Source organism: Telmatherina bonti (assembly GCF_933228915.1).
Source record: "Telmatherina bonti genome assembly, chromosome: 8".
Classification (NCBI taxonomy): Eukaryota; Metazoa; Chordata; class Actinopteri; order Atheriniformes; family Telmatherinidae; genus Telmatherina; species Telmatherina bonti.
This window is the reverse complement of record NC_136626.1, coordinates 35,832,567-35,856,719: the sequence shown is the minus strand read 5'-3', so window position 1 is coordinate 35,856,719 and position 24,153 is coordinate 35,832,567. Positions and strand designations below refer to the sequence as shown.

The 24,153-nt window shown below is 41.4% G+C and overlaps 2 protein-coding genes across 3 annotated transcripts in view; both read right to left on the bottom strand.

Moving 5' to 3' along the window:
* Window positions 1-237: 237 nt before the first annotated feature.
* Window positions 238-9,649, bottom strand: lrrc8db (leucine rich repeat containing 8 VRAC subunit Db). Of its 2 annotated transcripts, none has more exons than XM_079245538.1 (2): window positions 9,576-9,649; window positions 238-3,939 (listed from the first exon to the last, which is right to left on the bottom strand). In XM_079245538.1, exon 2 carries the CDS (start codon window positions 3,935-3,937, stop codon window positions 1,382-1,384), a length of 2,556 nt encoding a protein of 851 aa, XP_079101664.1. In that variant the 5' UTR covers window positions 3,938-3,939; window positions 9,576-9,649; the 3' UTR covers window positions 238-1,381. The 2 variants fall into 2 exon arrangements, with proteins under 2 accessions (XP_079101664.1, XP_079101663.1); XM_079245537.1 differs by lacking the exon at window positions 9,576-9,649 and adding an exon at window positions 7,681-7,805.
* A 1,997-nt stretch (window positions 9,650-11,646) lies between these two features.
* The window catches only part of lrrc8c (leucine rich repeat containing 8 VRAC subunit C), a 29,335-nt gene continuing 16,828 nt past the window's right edge, over window positions 11,647-24,153 (bottom strand). Inside the window, exon 3 of the mRNA XM_079245539.1 lies at window positions 11,647-15,500. Within this exon, the coding sequence (XP_079101665.1) occupies window positions 13,254-15,500 (2,247 nt within the window). The 3' untranslated portion in view covers window positions 11,647-13,253. The remainder of the gene's footprint in view (window positions 15,501-24,153) is intronic.

Genomic DNA, 24,153 nt, shown 5'->3' with positions numbered 1-24,153 from the left:
CAGTGTATCATTGTGCTTGGCTGATGAGACTGAATCAATCACAAATAATAGCATAAGTAAAGACAGAAGAATACCTTATCGGTAAACACAAAAAAGAACTACATGTGGACAGTGTAGTTTTAATACATTTCCATTTCAAGTGGTTCTGTTTAGTGCTTGTAATAGAAAGGTTGAGATAAAACTTCAGTCTTTTTGAAGAAACTAAAACTCAAGGTACTCCAAGTATTTTCACCGCTTAGCACAGGTTTTATTCAGCAGACAAAATTCCTCTAGTGTTTTCTTTTAGGAAAGTTACACATGGGTGTTAAATTAACCTTGAGATTTTCCTGTAACAACAATCCTGGAAAATTGCTGGAAGCAGGTTTTGAGTTTTTTTGTTTTAGTGGAAGCTACAGTTAGCCAGCTAGCACAGCAGTTAGCTGAGCGCTGCATGTAGACTGTAAGCAGAAGAAAACAAACCATTCTAATTATGAAACTGTACATGTTTCTTAAAGATATTTAAAATATGTTGGCAGTTTTTAATTTTCCTTGTTGACAGAACCAAACCAACAACTTCCCTCTGAATACAAGCTAATGCTATGCTAAGCTAAATGTCTTCTAGTTGTAGCTTTATAAACTCTGCACAAAAAGAATGGAAATTTGCGTTTGGTGGATTATTTCTTTGTGATTTCACTTATTACTGGGGTCCCTGTTTGTTAAATAAAAAAAATGTTAAATTACCTTTGCTTTTATCTTCTAATCCAATAAATGACACAAAACAAGAGTCAATGGCAGAGTCAGCTGTTTGGCACTAAGATTTGGCAAATTTCCCATGGAAGTAATCCCACATACTCAACTTTGTTTTCTTACAAATGTGCGAAATATATATCTTTACAACAACACAAGCTTTATTGCCGAAAGGCAAATAGTTAAAATACAAATTTCCTTTCTTTTTGTAAATGTATTTAAAGGTCAGCTGCACCTGTTTGAGTAAAATTTCCAAATGGCAAACCTGCTACTGGTGATAATATTTTCAATTAATAAGATAAATAACAATTAAAAAAAAAAAAAAACCAAATAAAAGAAACAGCATTTTCAAAGTTTTGAATTTCTTTTGATTTACTATAGACATTTGTGCAGACAAAAGTCAAAGAAACAGGAGTGTTTTAGGTTCTAACACGTTCTAACATGTACGAGAAAAAAAACAAAAAACGGATAAATCTAGACATGACACAAGCTATAGTATTGTCAGTGGTTTGACGAAAGTTTCTCCATCATACCAAGCTTCGATGTGCTGTGCAAAACTGCAAAGGGTTGCAAAGTGATTTCAAGCCCGATCTACGATTTCTATTGATGGTGCTCTCAAAAAGACCTAAAATGAAATGTATGTCATGTTGCACTTCTACCGTCCATCACTTAGACATTTACACCCATTTGCAAATGAAACACTAGCTTCCTGATTCATGCTCTCTTTGACTTCTATGGGTAGTGAGTCAAAGAGGTGATCCTCCACCACAAGACAACTCCTGCGAAGAAGGCTGCACTGACCAAGCTGAGCGGGGAGACGATCCAGACAGTTTCCCTTCAACTCCAGATGTGTGAGCTGTGACAAGTTGCCAATTTTCTCGGGAATGGAGGTGATGCAGTTGTGGCCGAGACATAATGTCCTGAGCTTGTTGCACTTGAACAGTTGTTTGGGAATTATCTCTACTTTGTTGCCTGCAATAGCAAAATGTTGGAGATTCTGTAGGAAGCCCACCTCCAGCGGTATTACTCCTATAGAGTTATGGCTAACATCAAGATACCGCAACTTGAGAAGAGTGAATAAAGGTGAGGGGAGAAATTCCAACTTGTTGTGTGAGAGATAGAGGGACTCCAGGTTTTTGACATGACTGATTGACAGTGGAATGGTGATGATCTTATTGTACCAAAGTTTGAGGCATGCGAGTCTTTTAAGGTGCTGAAAGCTGATGACCTCTTCAATGGTGCGAATGTTGTTAGACTTAAAGTCAAGCTCCTGAAGGTTGTTCAAACTGAAGATAGCGTGTGGAATTCGCTCCAACTCACAGTTATGAAGCTCTAGTTCTGCAAGATTCATCATTTTCTTCAAACTGTTCAGCACTAATAGCTTTGTGCCATCGTTGTGAATCACCAGTCTGATAAGATGTGGGGACAGATCCGTTATGTTTGTTGGAATCTTTGTGAGGTTGCTTTTGAGATGCAGAACCTTTAAGTGTCTGAGATCTCGCAGAGATTCAAGTCCGATCAGCTTATTGTTTTCAGAGTTCAGGTTGCCAACCAAGTACAGTTCCCGTAAATTTTTCAGCAGGTACACCCAGCTAGGAATCTCCGCAACATCTGTGAACTTGACATGAAGGCACCGAAGGTGATCACAGAGAAAAATGAAAGCAGTCTGCTCCACTTTGGCAGGACAATGGTAGAAGTGCAGCTCCTGAAGGTTGATCATCTGTGAGATTTTAGCTGTTATTTTTGCCTCTGGAATCAATTCTAATTTCAAGATTTCCAAGTCAGTGAGATCAAATACAGCATCTGGCACTCCAGACAGCATAAAGAGATGAAGCTCCAACTTATCTTGAGGATTTCGAGTAACATGCTGTCGCAACTTTTCAAAGGTCCACTCGTGATTCAGGCTGATCTCCCGAAGTTTGTTCTCACTCACTTCTGAGAGAAAAACCCCAAAACGTTTTGAATAAAGTTGATCATACTGATCAACCATGTGAAGAAGGAATGCAAAGTCGTTCTTGACGTCGGGAATGTCACTGAAGCTACTCTCTTCTCTGACTTTTTCAAAGGAATACTCCTTGAGTGGTCGCCGAAAAAGCCAGAACAATGTATATATGCAGATAATGCCATAGACACATATGAGAGCAATATAACAGACAAGGAGTTTCTTTAACATGAAAGCCATGTTATGTGTGCACTGGAATTTAGCATACCCAGTTAAATGCTTTATTTCAGGTTCACACACATGGTCAAAGTCTATAGATGCCACAAATGTCATTGTGTAACACAAAATCAAAATAAATTTCACTGTTTTGATGACTGTCTGAATAGCATACAGCCTGTAGATCAAATCACTGTCCTCCACATGAGCACGAAATTTCCGAACTTTCTCAAATAAGGCCTTTGCTTGCTCGCCATCTTTCTTGTCCAGTATGGTCATGGACGGGATTTCACTCACAAGCTTTTCAGCTGAAAAGGCGACCCCTGTTTTGGTCAACATTGGAGCAGACTGGTTTGGACTGCCGTCCTCACTGCTCATGGAGAGATGTTTCAGGAGGGAGGAGGCACCTGCCAGTCTTTGCTTGTTCTCCTCTGAGTCCTCACATGCAGTCTCAGACAGTGCTTTTGTAGTCCAGGGTGACTCGAAACACTTCCCAAGTATGGAAACAAAATGTTCTATTTTTGAACTTGTCTTTGGGTATTTAAACCAGAAGTTGCTGCTGACCATGAGTACAATAGTGTGAATAAGCGCAAGGTAGGGGAAATATTTGGAATACCAAGGAAGGGCAACATGGTAGCACATCTGGTTGACGAAGACGTACTGCTGAAAGTCAAGCTTGGTTCTGACACCTGTCGGTTGAGGCTGCCCAAGAGCAGATGGCTGTGGAAACTGAATTGTGGGGGCAATGCTGTTTGGAGGCCTTTTTGCCATGAGAGGAGCAGCTTGCTCCCCGATCGCGCTCTCTTTGTTCCATAACCCATCGACGGGCTCTGGCGGTTGGGTTCCCAAGAAGCCACCTGCTATTTCTGGAGATTGTTCCAAGATGGGAAGACAAACCACTTGGTCCTTCGTTAACTGCATTGTTCCAGAAAAAATGGCCAACATCAGCATGACAATACCAAGATAATCCATGAAGACATCCCACCATGGTTTCAGGATTCTGTAAGTTGGCTGGATGTCATTCAGAGAGGCTACTTCTGTGAGGGTAAACATCCCTGCAAAACAGAATATGAGTTAGAGTGATTGGTATATGGATTTATTAATAGAAGAACTTTTTTTGTAATTGGGTTTTGTAAGCACTGGACTAGTTAACAGGTTTTTTTTTTAAGTATTGCCAATACTCACTATGGACCAAGGAAAGAACAGCATTATAAAAGGATGAAAGTACGACAGTAGTCTCAGCTAACATTGGCGTGAAAATTAATTATCGAGCACTGGCCATTCCATCAATATAATTAACCGATAAAATGACAGATACTGTTTTGTGATGAACCCACGGGAACATCATGATGACAAGAGGCAACCTCATCAAATACCTCATGTCTGAACTGCGGCAGGCAAGAGTAAAACTTCAAATACCATTAGTGGTGGCATTTTTTAAATGCCCATTTATTCTCCCTGATGTATGTAAATGAGGACGTCCGTTTCAAACATTATCATATGTCGCCACCCTCATACTTCAGTGCAATATTTATGTTGCTATAGTTGTTAAGTCAGTTCATTCATTCGAGGGCAGTGCTGGGCTCAGAGTTCACTTCTGCATTTTGACAGTCACCGTAAGTGCAGAAACACTCAAACAAGCCCTTCTGCAAATGCTCCCACCATGTCTAGTTATTGATGATATTCTCTTCAGCTTCTTTCTCTGCATACTGGGTGCAGATTTGGCAGTTTCTGCATTGTCTGCTTCCTGCTCTTCCTCTTCTCTGGTTTATTTGTTCTGTCTGTTGTGCCACATATACAACTCAACACTGCCCCTACGATTTCCATGGCATCACTCTATTTTCTGCTTTGAGTGAAATAACTAAGCTCCTTGAAAACAGACCAAATAATACAAGTAACAGACACAAACGGAAGAAGCTGTCTGCATAACCATCTTCTGCATCGAGCATAAATGATCCTTTAAAGTGTTTTTTTTTTCCTTCTGTCTCTCTTTGCTAAAAGGCCAACATGACAAAGAGTACACAGAATATTACTGTATTTAATTCCATTACAGGACAAACTATACTATCTCAGGGGACAGGATGTTACTATCTCGGGGGAGACAGGATGTCACAACTTTGTAGGCTTACTCATTTTTTATTTTGCCCTAATGGTATGTTTAGATATCCCCTTCAAATGTTTACCACCTGGAACTTGCCATTGGATTAGAAGTAAAACAGGAAACACTATAAAAGTTTAGAAACACTTAGTTTAAAGAACTAAAGTCATGTAAAGTATCAACAAAAAACATCCTTTCAGTCAAGCATCTTTATCACTATGACCCACCGAGAATGCACAAGGACAATCAGCTTACAGAAAGCGGATGACTAACGCCTGTCATCTGATGCATTTGTAGCTGAATGACAAAGGCTACATTCGGGTGCCACTCGTTTCATTTTGTGCTCCATTCACCCAGTTAAATAAATCTTGTTTGTAACTACCGTTACATTTTTAGGTGATTACAACATAATTAGAGGTGATTTTCTGTATGATATTGTTAGGGGGCAGTGGCCCTGGTGGTAGAGCTGCTAATCAATGGCCTGGTGGTCGGCAGGTTTGAGTCCTGGTCCCCGCGTTTCTACAGCCTCGAGGAGGCTTGTTCTCAGTCCCAAGTCCGGATAAAGGGTTGTGTCAGGAAGGGCATCTGGTGTAAATCATGTGCCAATTCACACGAGTGATGATTCACTGTGGCGACCCCTTTAAAAAAAAGGGACAGGCCAAAAGGGAAACAACAGTTCTTTGTGGTGCTGCTGTATTGGATTCAACTATTTTAAATAGCATGGGCATAATACGACATATTTCTGACGAGGCAATCCATTTCTATTACATGAAGCTAAACACAGGCATGATGGAAAAAAGGAGAAAGTAATTAGCTATCTAAAAAGTGTAACGGGATTAGGTTTAGAAACGGGTAAATCTGGTGTATTTAAGGAACAACTTTCCAATTTTTCACTTTGACATGAAAAAATTCCTCAAAATCAAAATTCTGTGCATTTTAACAATTTGACCCCCTTCTTCATAATTCTGAATTAGGAGCAAGTTCAGATTCTTAGACAAATTTAAACATTTAACGTCAATACTTCTAGACAAGAACGCCCAGTTTCTATCTTTACAATGGTACTGGTCTTGCTGGTCTTAGTGTCTGCAGAGATCCAGTCTTCCAAAGCTCCAACAACGATCCCCCTCTGCAGTTCCACTCTATGTTGGTTCAGTGCTGAATGGCTGAACTTTAGCCAGGAGAGGCCAACCACGACAGACAAAAACTGATTTCATAACAAAGAAGATGAAGTGCCAGAAACATAAATAGCAATGAAACATGTGAAGAGCTTGGAGAATGAACAACCCCCCAAAATCTGTTGTCAGAATATCAGCTGCTGCTTTCTGCCCCGATGGAGAATAAACAGATTTAAACTCTCATTGGTTCCTGCCACTATGCACCTGTTTAACTGTGTGTCTGAAATTCTTTTACTTTCTGTGTGGGATGTGTGTTGTTCGACTGCCAGGCAGGCTGCCTCGTGGGGAAAACAAAGTTTATCTTGAAGCTCAGACAACAGCTGCACTGGACAGTTTTAATTAGGTCACACTAAGACCCAATCCCATTCCTCATTTTTACCCCGTGCCCGACCCCTTGCTTATCTCCACCCCTCGTCCATTAAAACAATGTGGTATGGGGCGTAGCGGTAAAAACATTCCCTTAGGAAATGAGATACCACTACTTACTGTTATACATCATTAGAACTTTTTGTGAATTGCTACATCAGATGAAGCAACGAGTATCTATGACAACCAAATGGCAACAAAGATGGCATGTTGTTTCAATGGAAGATTATCTTAATTCCAAGTCCAGTCCATGCACTCTACCATCCTGCAACTTTTAAATGCTTCCCTGCTCCAACACACCTGAGTCAAATAGATGAAATTTTTCCCCAACATGTCTTCCAGCTCTGCAGAAGCCTGGTAACACGTCATTCATTTGATTCAAGTACGTTGGAGAAGAGATGTATATAAAAGATGCAATATCTTCACAGATGACGGCCTTTCTTTCTACCCTTCCATTGACGTTAAGCACGTGTATGTGCGACATGTATCAGTGAATTAAATGGTCTGTTTCCTGGGCTTCTGGGTTTGTTAAAAACAAAATGAAAGGACATGTTATAATCATTATAATGTTATAATTCACAGTCTGATAATACACACGACCATTAGCGAACTAGTGAACCTTAACGTTAATGAACTTTACTGATTAGCAGTTAGCAATAAGTTAGCAATTTGGACAGCAGTCCTGTAACAAATAAATGGCACCAAGATGGAACCCAACTTGAAAATAATTTTTATATCCTGTTCAATCTTGCATTAGCAAAAATGTGAAAGCGACAACTTTCTGCTCCGTGCTTTTTCTGCATTAACCACGCCCACCTCCACCAGGTGTCTTGTAACACATAACATGGTTTATGCATCAAGAACAAGACATCTCCAACCATGTCTGTGAGAAGAAATGAGCTCATTATGTTCTTGTGGCCTCGAAAACAAGAGAAAAGTTCCTGCTTCTTACAGAGTATGTAACAGGTTACACACTCTGTGACAGTTGAGAACTGTCTTCATGTTCTTGAGGACACAACGACAAAAGAAGGGTTCATTTTGGTCCAATCAACTCATCCTCGACAAGAAGCTTCGTCTACTACAGGGTAGGGATTACTGTTTGTGTGTGTGTGTGTGTGTGTGTGTGTGTGTGTGTGTGTGTGTACTGAACAACTGACCCAGTTATTTCATATTTAATGACAAACTTTGTCTGTGGCAGTGCCGTGCATGCAAGGTTTTCCATCCTGGTTCTGGTCCAGATGGAGGTTTCTTTCCTGGTCCTGGTTCTGGTCCTGATGGAGGTTTCGTTCCTGGTTCTGGTCCCGATGGAGGTTTCTTTCCTGGTCCTGGTTCTGGTGGATGTTTCGTTCCTTGTTCTGGTCCAGATGGAGGTTTCTTTCCTGGTCCTGGTTCTGGTTCTGATGGAGGTTTCGTTTCCTAGTTATGGTCCAGATGGAGGTTTTCCTTCCTGGGTCTGGTCCCGATGGAGGTTTCTTTCCTGGTCCTGGTTTTGGTGGATGTTTCGTTCCTTGTTCTGGTCCAGATGGAGGTTTCCTTCCTGGTCCTGGTTCCGGTCCTGATGGAGGTTTTGTTCCTGGTCCTGGTTCTGGTCCTGATGGAGGTTTTGTTCCTGGTCCTGGTTCTGGTCCTGATGGAGGTTTTGTTCCTGGTTCTAGACCAGATGGAGGTTTTCCTTCCTGGTTCTGGTCCTGATGGAGGTTTCGTTCCTAGTTCTGGTCCTGATGGAGGTTTCGTTCCTGGTTCTGGTTCTGATGGAGGTTTTCCTTCCTGGTCCTGGTCCTGATGGAGGTTTCGTTCCTAGTTCTGGTCCTGATGGAGGTTTCGTTCCTGGTTCTGGTTCTGATGGAGGTTTTCCTTCCTGGTTCTGGTCCTGATGGAGGTTTCGTTCCTGGTTCTGATGGAGGTTTTCCTTCCTGGTTCTGGTTCTGATGGAGGTTTTCCTTCCTGGTTCTGATGGAGGTTTTCACTCCTGGTTCTGGTCCTGATGGAGGTTTCGTTCCTGGTTCTGATGGAGGTTTTCCTTCCTGGTTCTGGTCCTGATGGAGGTTTCGTTCCTGGTTCTGATGGAGGTTTTCCTTCCTGGTTCTGGTCCTGATGGAGGTTTCGTTCCTGGTTCTGATGGAGGTTTTCACTCCTGGTTCTGGTCCTGATGGAGGTTTCGTTCCTGGTTCTGATGGAGGTTTTCCTTCCTGGTTCTGGTCCTGATGGAGGTTTCGTTCCTGGTTCTGGTCCAGATGTTGGTTTTCCTCTCCACTGTCTCCTCGTGCAGGTCCGGATGGAGGATTGGATCAGAGAGAAGGTAGATGTGTTGGTTTCCTTCGCGAGCCCAGGCCTTTGTGGACCCAGGTATAATCAGGACTAACGGGGTTGAACTGGATGATAACTGGACTACAATGAACTGGGCTGAACTGGGGGACTGTTGTTGTTCATGTTGCTGTCCCAGTAAAGCTGAACTGGATTAGGTATTCAGTAGAACGGCAGCATCATGCTGGGTGAAGGTGCAGACTTCTGAAACTGTAGTGAATGTTGAGAAAGTGACGCTGGAACCGGATCCTGCAGAAACTTAAACCTGAACCAGTTTTCTGAGCATCACGTTTTCCTCACCATTAACCCACACACGCGCGCACCGCGGTGTGAAACATGCTTTCCGCGTGACACTCCTTGTGTGAAATGTGTTGCTCGCACATGAAGGTCACTTTTTAACAAAGAGGCTCCAGTCCGGATCAGGATGAGACCGGCTCCAGCAACAAGACGCGTCCATGTACGCAGGACAAGAGGTGGAGCTTCAGCTGGGTAGCACCAAAACCAGTGTCCCAATCACAAAACCAGTGTTCCAATCACAAAACCAGTGTTCCAATCACAAAACCAGTGTTCCCATCACAAAACACGCAGCCTGCCCTCATTAAACTGGTTATTTACCAGCCTGTCCAGTCACGCAAACGTCCCGCAGACTATTCGCTTTGCAAACACCACCGAGCTGCAGCAATGCCGTCCCCGTTTGGCACCTTGTGCAACCAGGACCCCCAGTGTGAAATACCAGTAAAATACGCACCTCCAGCGGCTTGGATCCAGTTAGGGGGAAAGCAGCGGTTGCGAGCAGGATCTCTTCTTACATGCCATGTTTTGCTGATGTCATGAAGTCTCTGTTTGCAGCACTTCTACGCCAGGCCCTTGTGTTGTGCTGTAAGCAGCTTAGCTGACTACCCCTCCTCGCTTCAGATGGTCGGGTCCTCTGGCCGGCTGCTGGAGCTGCACGCGGCCCGGAAGGGCTCACAATGAGGCTGATGATCATCAGATGCATCGATCTGTCACAAACATGCAGCTGCAGCATGCAGGAGAAAGAGTTGCCTCCCAGTTATCCCTCCCCAGCAGCTGAAAGCATCGGAGCAAAGCTGTCTCTATTTCAGCGTAAATATAAAGCAACGCCAAAGTTAGGGACCGTCGTTAAAGTGCAAACTCGAAATTCTGTGTGAAATCCCAGCTGCTGCATGTTTGCAACATTAGAGATTCCAAATCTGCCTAAATGTGCAAAAAGTAACGATAATATATCTGACATCAGCTTTTAAACACGTGTTTAATACGTTTGATTCTTTGATTTGTTTCCCCCCTCTCCACAGACTTTATTAATATATTGTTATTCTAAATGTTCTGCTTTATTTTTAATACTTTCCATTTAAGTCAGACACAGAGGTGATCATAATAACTGTTTCTGGCAGGAGCTTTTAGATGCATGTGGGAAACTTAAAACAATTTTTTTTATGCTTTTAAAAAAGTTTTTGTCACTTTTTCTGTTATTCATTAAACAGCTTTATCTTATTTTTCTTTTGTTACAGTTTAATTGTATTTTATTATGTGTATTATGTAGTAATATGTGTGCATTTTAAGTCACAGCCTAAGGGACAGGGATAAAGATAGCTACTAGTACTGCTACCACTACTACTACTAGTAGTAGTAGTTGTAGGCCTACTACTACTAATATTATTATTATTATTATTATTATTAATAATAATAATAATATTATTATTATTATTAATAATAATAATAATAATAATAATAATAATAATGATAATAATAATAAACATGTGGCCAACAATAGGGCCCGATCTATACTTCGCATATCTCGGACACAAATAATAATCATGATAATAATAATAATCATCTGATTTTTCATCTTAGTTTCATAATCGTGTATATTTATGAAACCTTCAGCAATATGTATGGTCATACATAACATTTACTAAAGAAAAGTTATGTAATTGACTGCAGATACTTTCATACCCGAGATGTTCTGTATCTCAGGTCTGAAAATAGAATATTGTCCCCATTAATGTCAATAATCCCTGAGAAAAGTGCAGAGAGCTCCATGACAAATGGTATTCCCATCTGCATGGGAAGCAGCAGTAAAGTAAGTCTGGAATTTACAGAGTGACTTAAGAGTCAGTATTTAAATTGTCAATAGAAGATCTATCCCAGATTGCATCTCATAAAAGGCCTCTAATAATACCCAACGCCCAACACAGGTCAGACAGAAGGGGCATCGTCTCCTTGCAACCTATGAGAAACTCTAACTAAGTCCTGCCCACCACCTCTTAAACCTGCTGCCAACCCTAACCAGTAGAACTGGCTGTTGGCTGAGTTGTTCAGTAAGGGGTCAAAGCCAGACACACATGTAGGAAGGGCAAGAGAATTTTTTTTTTTTTTTAAAGTGCATTTGTCCTTTAAATTTGCATACCAAAGACAAAATAACATTTTTATAACAAATATCTCGTTAGTTCAATAAAGTAATCATTTATCAGTTTAACATTTTGCGGTACAGAGATAAGCATTGGTCAGAGGGTCTCTGTGTTGTTCGTCATTGTAGAACTCATACTAATAATGAGCAACAGAAATATGGACCTCTCCTCATACCAGCGGTCATTAATAAAGACATTTTATTTGATGGAGAAAATCTAACTGAAGCTTAAGAGAATTCTCAAAGGTTAAAAAACAGCTGTTTAATGAGGACAAATGAGCTGTTTGTTCTGTGTTGAAGGAGATATTTATGAGGTCCAACAGTCAGAAAATCATTGAGGAACCAACAGGAAGCTCATTGAGAAGGGACACCTCTGGTTAGTTGCCATCAGTTTAATGGAAGGCACCGCATCTCTGATTATCACATACAAATCACACATTTACTAAAACATATTACATCATTTATGACATCCTGATTCCTTAATCATGAGAAATGACATTGCAGTAATACTGAAAAGAAATGAATTCAGTGTTTCTTTCAGAATACTGTCAGACTGACTATATTTTACAGTAAATCCCGAAGAATTAACATGTGATGCATTATCTCACAACAAAGCTGAAAATGCTGAAGCACTGGTCTTACAAAAAAATATAAAATATATTCTAACTTTTTCATTCCTGTAATGTTTTCGGCAAGAGGAAAATACTGTTGACTAAGGTAGACCACTACCAAGAGGCTGAAAGGAAGACGTCAGTATTGTCCTTAAAGTTTAATGCACTTCATAATGTCTTTCTTTTTTTTTTTTACAATACAGAATTGTTAAGCTTTGTTATTACATTTGATTGCATAAGATATATCCTTATTTTTCACCTGCTGTGGTTTATGTGAATTAACAGTCTCTTGAGAGCAACATGAAATATATACAGAAATAATTCAGTTTATGGTTACAGGTTTGCATTCCATGTAACAAAAGAAGTTTCAGGTTTGACTAAAAATTTGGTGATGAAACTATTTTATGCAGCAGTGATGATAAATGTTATAAGAAGAAGATGTTTGCTGAAGATGGAGAAAGCCAGTGTCTCATTCAGATCTCTGTCAGAAGCCAGAGCCAGTCAGTTTAGCTTAAAGACTGCAAAGGGAATGAGTGTTCCTGGCTCCATACCGTTATGACTGAAAAAAGACTCATAATGCTGCCTGTGGGTAGCTATGAATGTCTGAAGCATCAGACATCACAGCCCACATATGTTGGTACGGTTGTTAGGCAATGCATCCACTAGAGGGCAGTGCAGCATTCACAGATAACTCCTGAGTTCAGACAATTTAGACAACAGCCACATGCAGACAGTGGAGGAGATTGTGATAATGTAGATGGTGTTAATATTAAATGCATCATGGCTTCTTCTTCATTGTTCCCTTCACTGGTTGCATATCACCAATAATATTCAACACTGCCCCCCCATGGTTCTCTGATGTTACTGCTCCATTCACTATGCCTGGCTAACTATCCATAAGCTCGATAAAAATGGACTCTGAAAACAACTTACTGCATGCAGTGTTTCCTCCACCATTATATTAAGAGGGGTAACCCCCCATTGGCTCCCCCCTCCCCCTTTGCTGCTACCCATACCCCAAGTAAAAAAAAAAAAACCTAGAGGAAACACTAGCGTGCGCATTTGCCATACAGGATAAAAAAGCCTTCACATCAAATATACAGACATGACATTACTATTAATCTTCCGCGACACCTTTAGTATAAAAGAAAGGATGATATTTTTCCCAAAATGCTAAACGAGTCATTAACAAAGTTTTTATGGCTCGATAATGTCGTAAGTCACACATAAAGTACAACAATAACCATCTAGTGACGCCATTTTACTACATTTGGGAAACTGATGTGTTAAAAAGTCATGTTTTGTATTATAATGGCTTCATCTCAAAGAAATGTTCTGAACTGACGTACAGAACAAACAGTAGGCACTAATGCGACAGTAAGGCACTTCACTCAGTCTTCATTTGGTCCCTGACATCAGAAGGTAGAGTTTCAAACAGTGTTTCCTCCACTATAAGGCTGCTGCGCTTTAGAGCACGACAGCAGCCGAGCTCCTGTGGCAGCACCTCAAAGTGGTTGCCTTTGAGCTCCAGGTAGGTCAGCAGAGCAAGGTAGGAAATTTTTGGTGAGAGTATGGACAGTGAATTCTTGCCAAGCTTCAGTGTTTTGAGCTTTTTGCAAAAGAACAGTTCATCTGGAAGGTTTTCAATCTTGTTACAAGTGACAGAGAAGTACTGAAGACTTTGAAGGACTCCAATTTCTGGAGGGATAAAACGGATGTCATTGTTGGAGAGATCTAGGTAGCGCAGCTTATTGCACAAGAACAGGTGGGAAGGCAATATCTCGATTTTGTTGTGGCTGAAGTACAGGCGCTCCAGGCTGCTAAGCTTTTTGATATGCTCTGGGATGTACATGATGCCGTTGTGCCAAAGTTTGAGACAAGTGAGCTTTCGAAGATGTTGGAAGCTGACAATTTCCTCAATTGAGCGAAGGTTGTTCTCTTTCAGGTCAAGCTCCAGCAGACTTGTCAGGCTGAAGATGGCATGTGGAATACGTTCCAGATCGCAATGAACAAGCTCCAGCTCAATCAGATTGATCATCTTTTTCAAGTTATTGAGCATCACGAGTTTAGTGCCGTCATTGTGTATGTAGAGGCGTTGCAGATGGCTGGACACTTCGACGATCGACTGGGGTATCTTGGTCAAATTGCTCTTGAGGGAGAGCGTTTTAAGGCACTTCATCTCCCGCAAAGACTCAAGAACTACATTCCTGGAGGCATCAGGACTCAGTGACCCAGTAAGATAGAGATCCTCTAAGTTGCGCAGACTATACAGCCAGTTTGGAAGTTCCCTGTTATCATCGAACTTCACGCGAAGCACTTTCAGGTTTTCTTTGAGGAAGGAAACTGCAGTTGTGTGTAACTTTAAACAACACTGGTGAAGAGATAGCTCCTGAAGATCCTTCAGCTGAGAGATCGAGGCAGGGATGGTGACATGGTTGATAATCTTTAGCTTGAGCGACTGTAATTCTGTCAACTCAAAGACGGTGTCAGGCAAACCAGGGAGCATGAAGAGCTGAAGTTCAAGTCTGTTATTTGTGTTTGTCTGGAGTCTTTGGCGCAATTTGTCTGTAGTCCATTCATGGTTAAGGTTGAGCTGTTTCAGCTTATTCTCACTAACTTCTGAGAGAAAAACTGCAAATCGTTTGGAATACAGTGGGTCGTACTGATCAATCATGTGTAACATAAAGGCAAAGTCATTCTTGACATCGGGAATGTCATTGATACCCGTTTCCTGACGCACATACTCAAAAGAATATTCCTTGAGTGAGATATAAAACAGCCAGTAGGAGGTATAGAGGCTTGTCAGTCCATAGACGGCCACCAAACACAAGTAGCAGTAAGACAGCTTAGAAAACAGATGAGCCATTGTGTGATAACATTCAAATTTTTTATAGCCAGTCATGTCCTGGATCTCTAGCTCACAAAGTACTTTGTTCTGCACTTCACTCACAAGAGCGACGTTATAGGCAATGATGACGAGGAATTTAAAAACTTTGAACACCGTCTGGCGAACATACATACGGTAGAGGATATTGCCCTCCTCAACATGCAGTCGGAACTTCTTCACTTTTTCAAAGAGCGCTTTAGCTTGTTCACCCTCTTTTTTGTCAAGGACACTTGCTGATGGCTTTTCAATGACAATCTTCTCTTGAACTGACCGGAGGGACTGTGTGTTCCCCAGACTGCCTTCTTCAGGAGAAGCTGCATCACTGGGCCGAGACATCCCGCTCTTTTTATCATCCTTCTCCTCTGGATTTTCTCCAGACACCTCTGACAAAGCTCGTGTGGTCCAGGGAGAGTCGAAGCACTTGCCAAGCATTGAGATAAAATGCTCTATTTTTGAGCTTGAGCCAGGGAATTTGAACCAGAAGTTACTGCACACCATGAAAATCAGAGTGTGTATGAGAACCAAATAGGGAAAGTACTTGGCATACCAATGCAGAGCCTTTTCATAACACATCTGATTGATAAAGCTGTATTGCTGAAGATCCAGGTGAGTTTTAAGACCAGTCATTTCACTCACAGCTGAGGTGTCGGTCTGCAGAGGAAGGAGTGACTTTATTTCCACTTTGCTGCTGTTCTCTGGAGGCTCTGACATTCTTTGAGGAAGGCATATGATCTTATCCTGCATTACCTGCAACAAAAGGCAAGAGAATAGAGAGGTCACAAAAATGGCCAGATACAACAAATTTCAGACTTTTGATGGTGTCTACCACCATCAAAAGTCTACGGGTCCTTGTGTACAAGATATGAATGTATGAAGAAAACATTGTTTTCTCTGGGTCACCAATTCTGGTCCTCAATGGTCAAAGTCCTGCAGGTTTTACACCATCCATCCATTTTTTTTTTTATGACCCGCTTGTTCCAAGTAAGGGTCGCGGGGAACCTGGAGCCTACCCCAGGAACCATAGGGCAAGAAACAGGTTACACCCTGGACAGGTCACCAGTCCATCTCAGGACCAAACCAGAGAGACAAACAAGCATTTACACTCACTCCTAAGGACAATTTAGAGCACAGGTGTCAAACTCCAGTCCTCCAGGGCCGGTCTCCTGCAGGTTTTTGTTGTCTCCATGCTCCAACACCCCTGACCGAAATTCATAAATAGGCTGGTGGATCCATTTGATTTGAATCAACGGTGTTGGTAGAGGGAAACAAGAAAAACCTGCTGGATACCGGCCCTTGAGGACCAAAGTTTGACACCCCTGATTTAGAGTAACCCATGAATGTCTTTGGGTGGTGAAAGGAAGCCGGAGTGCCCAGGGAGAACCCATGAATGAAACCCATGAACCCAGAGAACCCATGAATACATGGGGAAAACATGCAAACTCCACACAGAAAGGCCACCGTTCAAACCCCCCCACCCCCACCCCCACCTGAGGCTTGAAGCACCAATATTCTTTTTTTTTTTTTTTTTTTTTTTAGCACCAACATTCTTGCTGTGATGCCACAGTGCTAACAACTATCCCACACACATGACTCAAGTGAATGGGTTATCATGCTTCATTAATTTTAGTGAAGTACGTAAATCCATCATAAAACCCGTAAATAAAATCACTGTGTAATTAATGGACTATTGTTGACATTCTCATAAACCTAACTTTTGTCTTTACATGTTGCATTTATGCGATACTGAAAAGTGTACAAAGTGTACCTGCCTCTCACCTGTTGCCTGATGTTGCTAGGACAGGCTCCAGCTTCCCCACGACCCTGAATCGGACTAAGTGGTATAGAGAATGAAGGAATAAATATCGCACGAATGAAATAATGTCACCTTTATTGTCGAGTAGTTTTTGGCCCGGTATACCGACAACTTTTTCCATTAGATTAGGTGCAGCCACTGCTTGGTCTCCATCATCGCTGTATGCTTTGATGTTGACAACATTTTTTTTTTATTTAGTTTTATAAAATGTTTGATTTGATTGAAAAAGTGATAGCAAATAAGCTGTTTCTGAGGATACCTTCTCCAATTTGACCTTCGCCAAGTAGAATATGTTTTTACCAGCATTTGTCTGTCTGTCTGTCTGTCTGTCGGTGTTTTGTTCAAGATAATTATTGACAGATTTTTATCAAATTTTCAAGAGTTGTTGGAAATGTGAAAAGGAAGATCTGATTTAATGTTGGTGGTGATCCGGATCACCTCCAGGAACGCTTTAAAGGCCTTGGCGGAGATTTGCTTCCCGTGAGTGATTTTCTAGATTTTGTCTGGTCTCAGACTGTTTTGTTTTATTTCTAGTGAATAAAGAATAGTCCTTTGTGTTATCTTTAGATCCAGTGTTCATTATCAGGCAGCAAGTTTTCTCAGGACATACACGTACGCATTAGACTTCATCGTGGATGAATAAAATGCAGCTTCGTCTATTATTTGAATTATGCAAAGAAAAAAAGCATGTCTTTCTGGGAAAGATGAATCATCTGATTCAATCTGAAATGTATGAAAATGAACATGTAAGGTCTTAGTTAACTCTCTGCAGCTGTATCTGATAAATATCAATCATTAATCGGCCATTATTTAAGCAGAAGCTTCCATTTTATCAATCACCTGTATCACCAGAACAGGAAGCGGTCCAAATACACAGAACGCTGTCTGAATGGGATTTCCACAGTTATCATTTCACTGAGCTTATCTTGATCATTCTGCATAATTATTTTGTCTTTATTCGCCTGAATAAAACAGCTGGATATGATGACGCTTCTACACTATTTTTTCCCTAAACTTGCTCTATTTTAATAAAGTCCTCGCACCGCTTTCTTCAGATGCTCAGTGATTTTGTTTCAGCTACTGTTTATGGTCAAACAATAAGCTATTTGGTTGCTTTAAAGAAAGCACATTTCTCATAAAACTGCAGTTAACAGTATCTTTAAGGAGGTTTTTAATGGAGTAGACTAACAAATTCAACATTTTGTGGAATATTCTCGAAACTTTACCATTTTAATAACATTTTAAATGAGTCCAAGTATTTAAAAATCTGCATTTATGAAAAATGTGTTCATCATCTGTCCACAGATTAGTAAGAATAAACTAATAATAAATCAAACATGTTGCAAAGCATCAAGCATCTGTATTGAGAAACACCCCAACTAACCATATTTAGTAACAAAACCATATTCTGTACAAATCCCACTGAGATTTCTTGTTGATACTTTCCAGAGAAATGGAGAGAGGAGAGCAAAAGAGGAAATGCTTGGCGTTGACACTGAAGCCAACCGAGTACTGTTCAGTCCTGTTAATATTCATTCAGAAGGTCCATTTCATCATGAAAAAACACAAAGCTGTTACACTAATGAATATGAAAATATATTGGTGCAAATGAATGAAAACAAAAGTGCAGAAGTAAAAATAATGATTTGAAATAAATGCAGCAGAGAGAAAGGAGCTCTGTTACTGATTTACGGTGGAAGGAAAGATTATTAACAGAAATAAAGAGAGGAAATGTTTTGATATAGACTATAAACTAACTAGCATGAAAACAATGTGACGGTAAACAGATGAGACATTTCTGCACTTGGAGGACAGAGAACAGCACAGCAGATCTTTCAGCCTGGTGTAGATTTGTCCAGGGCAATGGAAAATATTCTGGACTCAGAGAAATGACAGCATCAATTAAGATGGTATAATCCAGCCCAGTTGGGAGGCGTCCAATCGGTCTCCAATTTCACACCAGTATCCAAAAACTTGCTCTGATATACACCAGAATGGTTTCTGCCCAGTCAGTCTAACCCTGGAACATAGAGAGGGGGTTACAGTCTGAAGTCACTCTGAAGATAAATTAACTGGAGAAGTATCTTCTCATGACGCCACATCTGCCATGACATGTTCGCACCTGTCAGGTCGTTTTCTGTAAATTTGGAAATAAATTAGGCTACACACACATCCATCAAGCTACACAGACACACTCCTCTGTAAGAAAAAAAAACAGAAGAAAGACAGTCATGTACACCCCCACTTCATCCACCTCATTCATCCATACCTACCAACATTCACTCTTCACCAATGTTCAGAAACATACATACATATAGAAGCCTCTCCCCATGGCCCCTGGGAGGCGCCCCCCACAGACAAGAGGACAATGAGTCTCAAATCTGACCAACCCCAACCACACCCACCCCATTGTACCACACTGGGCACCCTCCAAGCCAACCTGTAGCAGCTGCCCCACAACCAGGGGATGGAACAAGCACAACCAAAGAGCTGCACCCACCCATAACAAGCCAAGTGGGGGGAAAGACAAGGAGGGGGAGAGGGATACCGGGGGAGCCTATACCAAGACCTACAATTGCCAAGCCCACCATGCCTGCCTCCCAAAGGGCACGTGTCCCCCCACTCACACCCCCCCTACTCATGCACACCACACTCACAGATTCAGCTTTAGTTGAGCGCATCAACATTTTCTCTACCACGTACATCTCATGATCAGCTGTGTGTGCACGTGTGAGTGTGTGTGTGAGTGTGTGTGTGTGTCTGTGTGTGTGCTCACCATGAACACAGAACGCAGATATGACACGGCATCATGTTAATCAGAAAAAAACATCAGACTGTTCACTTTGTTGATGAAAGGACAAAGTGAAAAATTGTTCTAGAAGAAATGGCCCTCCTGTGCGACATCACTTCCTGTTGCTGAACATGATGGTGCCTGTAGTCTTAGCGTTTTAGCATCTCATGTGAGCAGTATTACTCAGCTTAATAGTTACATAGATGCCGGTGTAGTAGATGAATGTATTCCACCCTGGGGAATGAAAACATCTGAATTCGGTTTTGTCTTGACAAGTGAAGCTAGTTTGGGACGGAAGTGATAAGAAACCAGTTGTTTGCTGAGATCTCACAAAATCCCGGGCAGTCACACGAGAGTAAAAACAAGACTTATAAAAAAAAAAAATCAAGTGTTATGAATCGATATTGGATACATTTATTTTGAACTCAGGCCCAGCCCTCACATACCTGAAGCCCAAACCTCTGAACAGGTATGTAGGGCCACAAAGCATGCAAATAGTTTGTGTTTTATTAAGTTAGTCTTTGACAAGGTCACCACAGAGGTGTGTGTCCTGCCAAAGAGCAGCATGAGCTCCAAGACAAAGATGGCGACGAACTTCTCCTTAACGGATGGAAATTGTTTGTGAGCGTCATACGCTGTCATTTGAACTCACCCTAACCCCCCCCCCATTACTATACCCTATTACTTCCAATTATCGAATGCCTTCCCCAACCCCAACCCAACTCTGACCCCCAGCATGCTCTCTGTTCCCCATTTTTATACTATTTCCTCTCAATCCCACCCAACCTTAAGTGAACTCCACCCTCAAGCCCCTCCCATACCCATGTAGAAAAACCTCTCCTACCTCACTCCTCTATCTACCCCACCCACTTCTCTCTCTCCCTCTCTCTCTCTCACACACACACACACACACACACTCATATGCACTCTTCTGGGAATTATCCCATTCAACACACCAGCACATCAAAATCCCCGTCCAGTTTGCCAAACTGAGTTGGCCCCGCCCACCACACACGCACATATAGCAGTTATGGGCCCATCTTCTGAAACCAGACCAGCATCTTGACTTGACTGTGCACTCCTTTGTCTAACAGTATCCCTCCATGCTTCCAGGCCCTCACAAAGTCAGCTGGAGATACCATCCTCACGGCGTTTTGGAAATTCGAGATCACGTTCCTTTGCAAAGAGCAAGAGAAGGTTCTGGGTCCATTCCAGTCCAAGACAGCATGGCATCCAAGAAGTTCCAAAGACAACAAAGTCTCTGCAGTGCTCGCTTCGCGTCTCCATAAACAGAAGACATGCAGATCTTCCTTTGTAGAAACAACGACGTGTGTTTTAGCGGGTCATGCAATCACACACACACAGTTCAGTCTGGAAGAGCGTCACTTCAAGTTAGAAAGAACTTAATATGCAAACTAACATCACCCCCTCACTGTAAAACTTCCCAAATGATAAACATCTATGTTTATTAAGGAAATTCATTATAATCCTCTGACTCAGATTACATAAACTTGCCGTTTTCACACAATTCAGTCACTTTATTCCCTGAACTCTAGTTTCTGCGTGCAGATACATGTGCAGAAAGCTAGCCATGAGTCAGAACCAGTAAACAACAAATGCTCACAGCATTTACTTTAAACACAAATAATGAAAAGCAGCTGCTTGACTGCAGTGCTAACAACAGGAAACGGGTGCTTCCAAGCCCTGGTAGCAGACCTTTAATTGGAGGCGTTTTTGTGCGGTCTGTTTAGATTTCTTTAGAGTGAACTGGAGAAGGCTGTGTATTTTAGGCTCTGTTGAGCTGACTGTGAGGAGATCGCCTTGTCAGGCAGTAGAATAACAAATAATTACACACAACTGTGTGTTGATACAGTTTTGACCTGCGATGTAAACTTAGCTGCAGAATTAATTGTGTCCTTGATTAGCAAACACTTAGATCATGTCCAGACTGTTATGATGAGAGCAGGAAACAATGGCTGCTCCCAACCTGATAAATATCCTGTTAAAAGTTACGTTTTCTCTAAATGTTTTGGCGTTATTGAAAGGATTTCCACTATGAAGGCTTATAGTGGCCAAAAACTGTCGCCGTTCCTCACAGAGGCAGGCCACAGGGGTTCAATGGAATCCTGTGTTTACAGAGCGGGTCTGGGTGTTTCCACGGCGAAACTCCTGATAGGGTGAACGTTTCCTTTGCTGCACACAGGCCAGGTTGTAAAAGCACAGAATTAGTGTTTTTGAGCCGGTGCCAAGATGGAGGGCAGAGCAGTAATGTTCCATGGGAGGGCTGATGGGCTCGCACTGCTGAATGAAATTATTCTAGCTGTTATGGAAGAAAAAACAAGACAAAATACAGCAACTGCTTCCATTTTCTCCTTAAACTCTCTCCTTCAGCAGAGACTTCTCACTCCAACAAAACAAACTGGGTATCTGTTACTTCAGCTAAACCTTCCATACTGTTAAGGTCAAATTTGACCTGTTTTGACATTTAATAGCAGTAAAATATTCTTTCAGCAATAAATTTGATGACTTTTCTGAAATTAATGAATAAATAAACATTCAGGTGCTTCAAGTGTTTACATCCTGCAGCGGTTTCAGGCCAAACGTGTCTGGATGGATTTTAGATCCATCGCTGCTGCTCAGATGGAAGCAGATGGTTGTCGTATGAAATGTTGAACTTGTATGTTGCATGTATGGTTGGGCGTAAATCGAAACAGACGTTCAGAACCAACAACAGATGTAATCCTGCTGAATTATTTAAATTGCTTGAAAATGTAAAAAAATCTCAGAAATCTATAAAAAGAAATCCATTAAATTACCAAATATATTTAAATTGCATGTTTCATTTTACTTATCAATGTCTTCTTCTGTTATGAAAATATTTGCAACAAAATTTTCAGTTAGCTACGAGGACTAAACATAAAATGATACTGAAATGATATTAAATCAGTCATAATCAAGGTAACCTTTTTAGTTAATCTTGATGTTGATTTCAGGTCGTATTGCACGGCGCTAGCTGTACGCATAGTAAAAAAAAGCAATCTCTGGATCCAGAGGTGATAGCAAATTATAGACCTATATCTAACCTCCCATTTATGTCCAAAATTCTGGAGAAAATAGTTTCCGCTCAGCTACATGCCCACCTGAGCAGAAATAATTTATGCGAGGAGTTTCAGTCAGGATTTAGAGCTCATCATAGCACTGAGACGGCATTGGTGAAAGTTACTAATGACCTTCTTATGGCCTCAGACAAAGGACTTGTGTCCGTATTTATCTTGCTTGATCTTAGTGCTGCATTTGATACAGTCGATCATAACATTCTGTTACAAAGACTAGAACAGGTGATTGGAATTACAGGTACAGCGTTAAGCTGGTTTAAATCATATTTATCTGATAGACTTCAGTTCGTTCATGTAAATGACAAGTCCTCCTCACAAACTACAGTAAGTCATGGAGTTCCTCAAGGTTCTGTACTTGGACCAATACTCTTCACGCTATATATGCTCCCTTTAGGCAAAATTATTAGACAGCATGGAATAAACTTTCATTGTTATGCAGATGATACTCAACTATACTTATCCTTTAAACCAGATGAAACAAATCAGCCCAATAGGCTACAAAATTGTCTCATAGACATAAAGACTTGGATGTCTAGAAATTTTCTCCTCTTAAACTCAGATAAGACTGAAGTAATTCTCGTTGGATCTGAAAAACTCAGAGCTAAATTTTCCGGTTTTGTAATGAACCTGGATGGCATTACTTTAGCTTCCAGTGCTACAGTGAGAAACCTTGGAGTAATATTTGACCCTGACCTGTCCTTTGGTCCACATATTAAGCAGGTTACTAAAACAGCCTTCTTTCATTTACGTAATATAGCCAAAATTAGGGACATTCTGTCTCAGAGTGATGCAGAAAAACTGGTTCACGCTTTTGTTACTTCGAGACTAGATTACTGTAACTCTCTATTACTGGGCTGTCCTAAATATGCCCTGAAAAGCCTTCAGCTGATCCAGAATTCTGCAGCCAGAGTCCTGACCAGAACCAGCAGGAGAGATCATATTTCTCCAGCTTTAGCCTCTCTTCATTGGCTGCCTGTTGAATCTAGAATAGAATTTAAAATCCTTCTCCTTACATATAAAGCCCTCCACAACCAGGCACCACTATATATCAAAGACCTCATTGTTCCTTATATACCAAGTAGAGTACTTCGTTCACAGACTGCAGGCTTACTTGTGGTTCCTAGAGTCTCAAAGAGCCGAGCAGGAGGCAGAGCCTTTGGTTATCAGGCCCCTCTCTTATGGAATAAGCTCCCAGTTAGTGTTAGGGAAGCAGACACCCTCCCCACCTTTAAGACTAGGCTGAAGACTTATCTTTTTGATAAGTCCTATAGCTAGGGATGGTTAGCATCCCTTAGTTATGCTGCTATAGGTTTAGACTGCTGAGGGACATTTCCTGATACACTGAGCTTCTTTCTTTTTCTCTTTATCTCTTTCTTTTACCCCCCCCCCCCCCCCCCCCCCCCCCCATAACAGTGTTGCATCATTAACATGTATGTCTCCTGTCTCAGCAGGTGTCCCTGGCCGGGAGTAGCAGTTCCTGTTGTCTGTTGTCTTTCTGTCCTCTTCCCCCCACACAGCAGAGGCAGATGGCTGCCTGTCCTGAGCCGGGTTCTGCCGGAGGTTTCCTTCTTGTTAAAAGGGAGTTTTTTCCTTCCCACTGTCGCCAGTGTGCTTGCTCAGGATGGGAGATTGAGTTGGACTCAACTCAATCTGTTGGTTTCCTTATATAGGCTGTTATGA

Coding starts and splice junctions, on each gene's coding strand:
- lrrc8db (XM_079245538.1), bottom strand. CDS start 3,937: ATGTTTACCCTCACAGAAGTAGCCTCTCTGAATGACATCCAGCCAACT.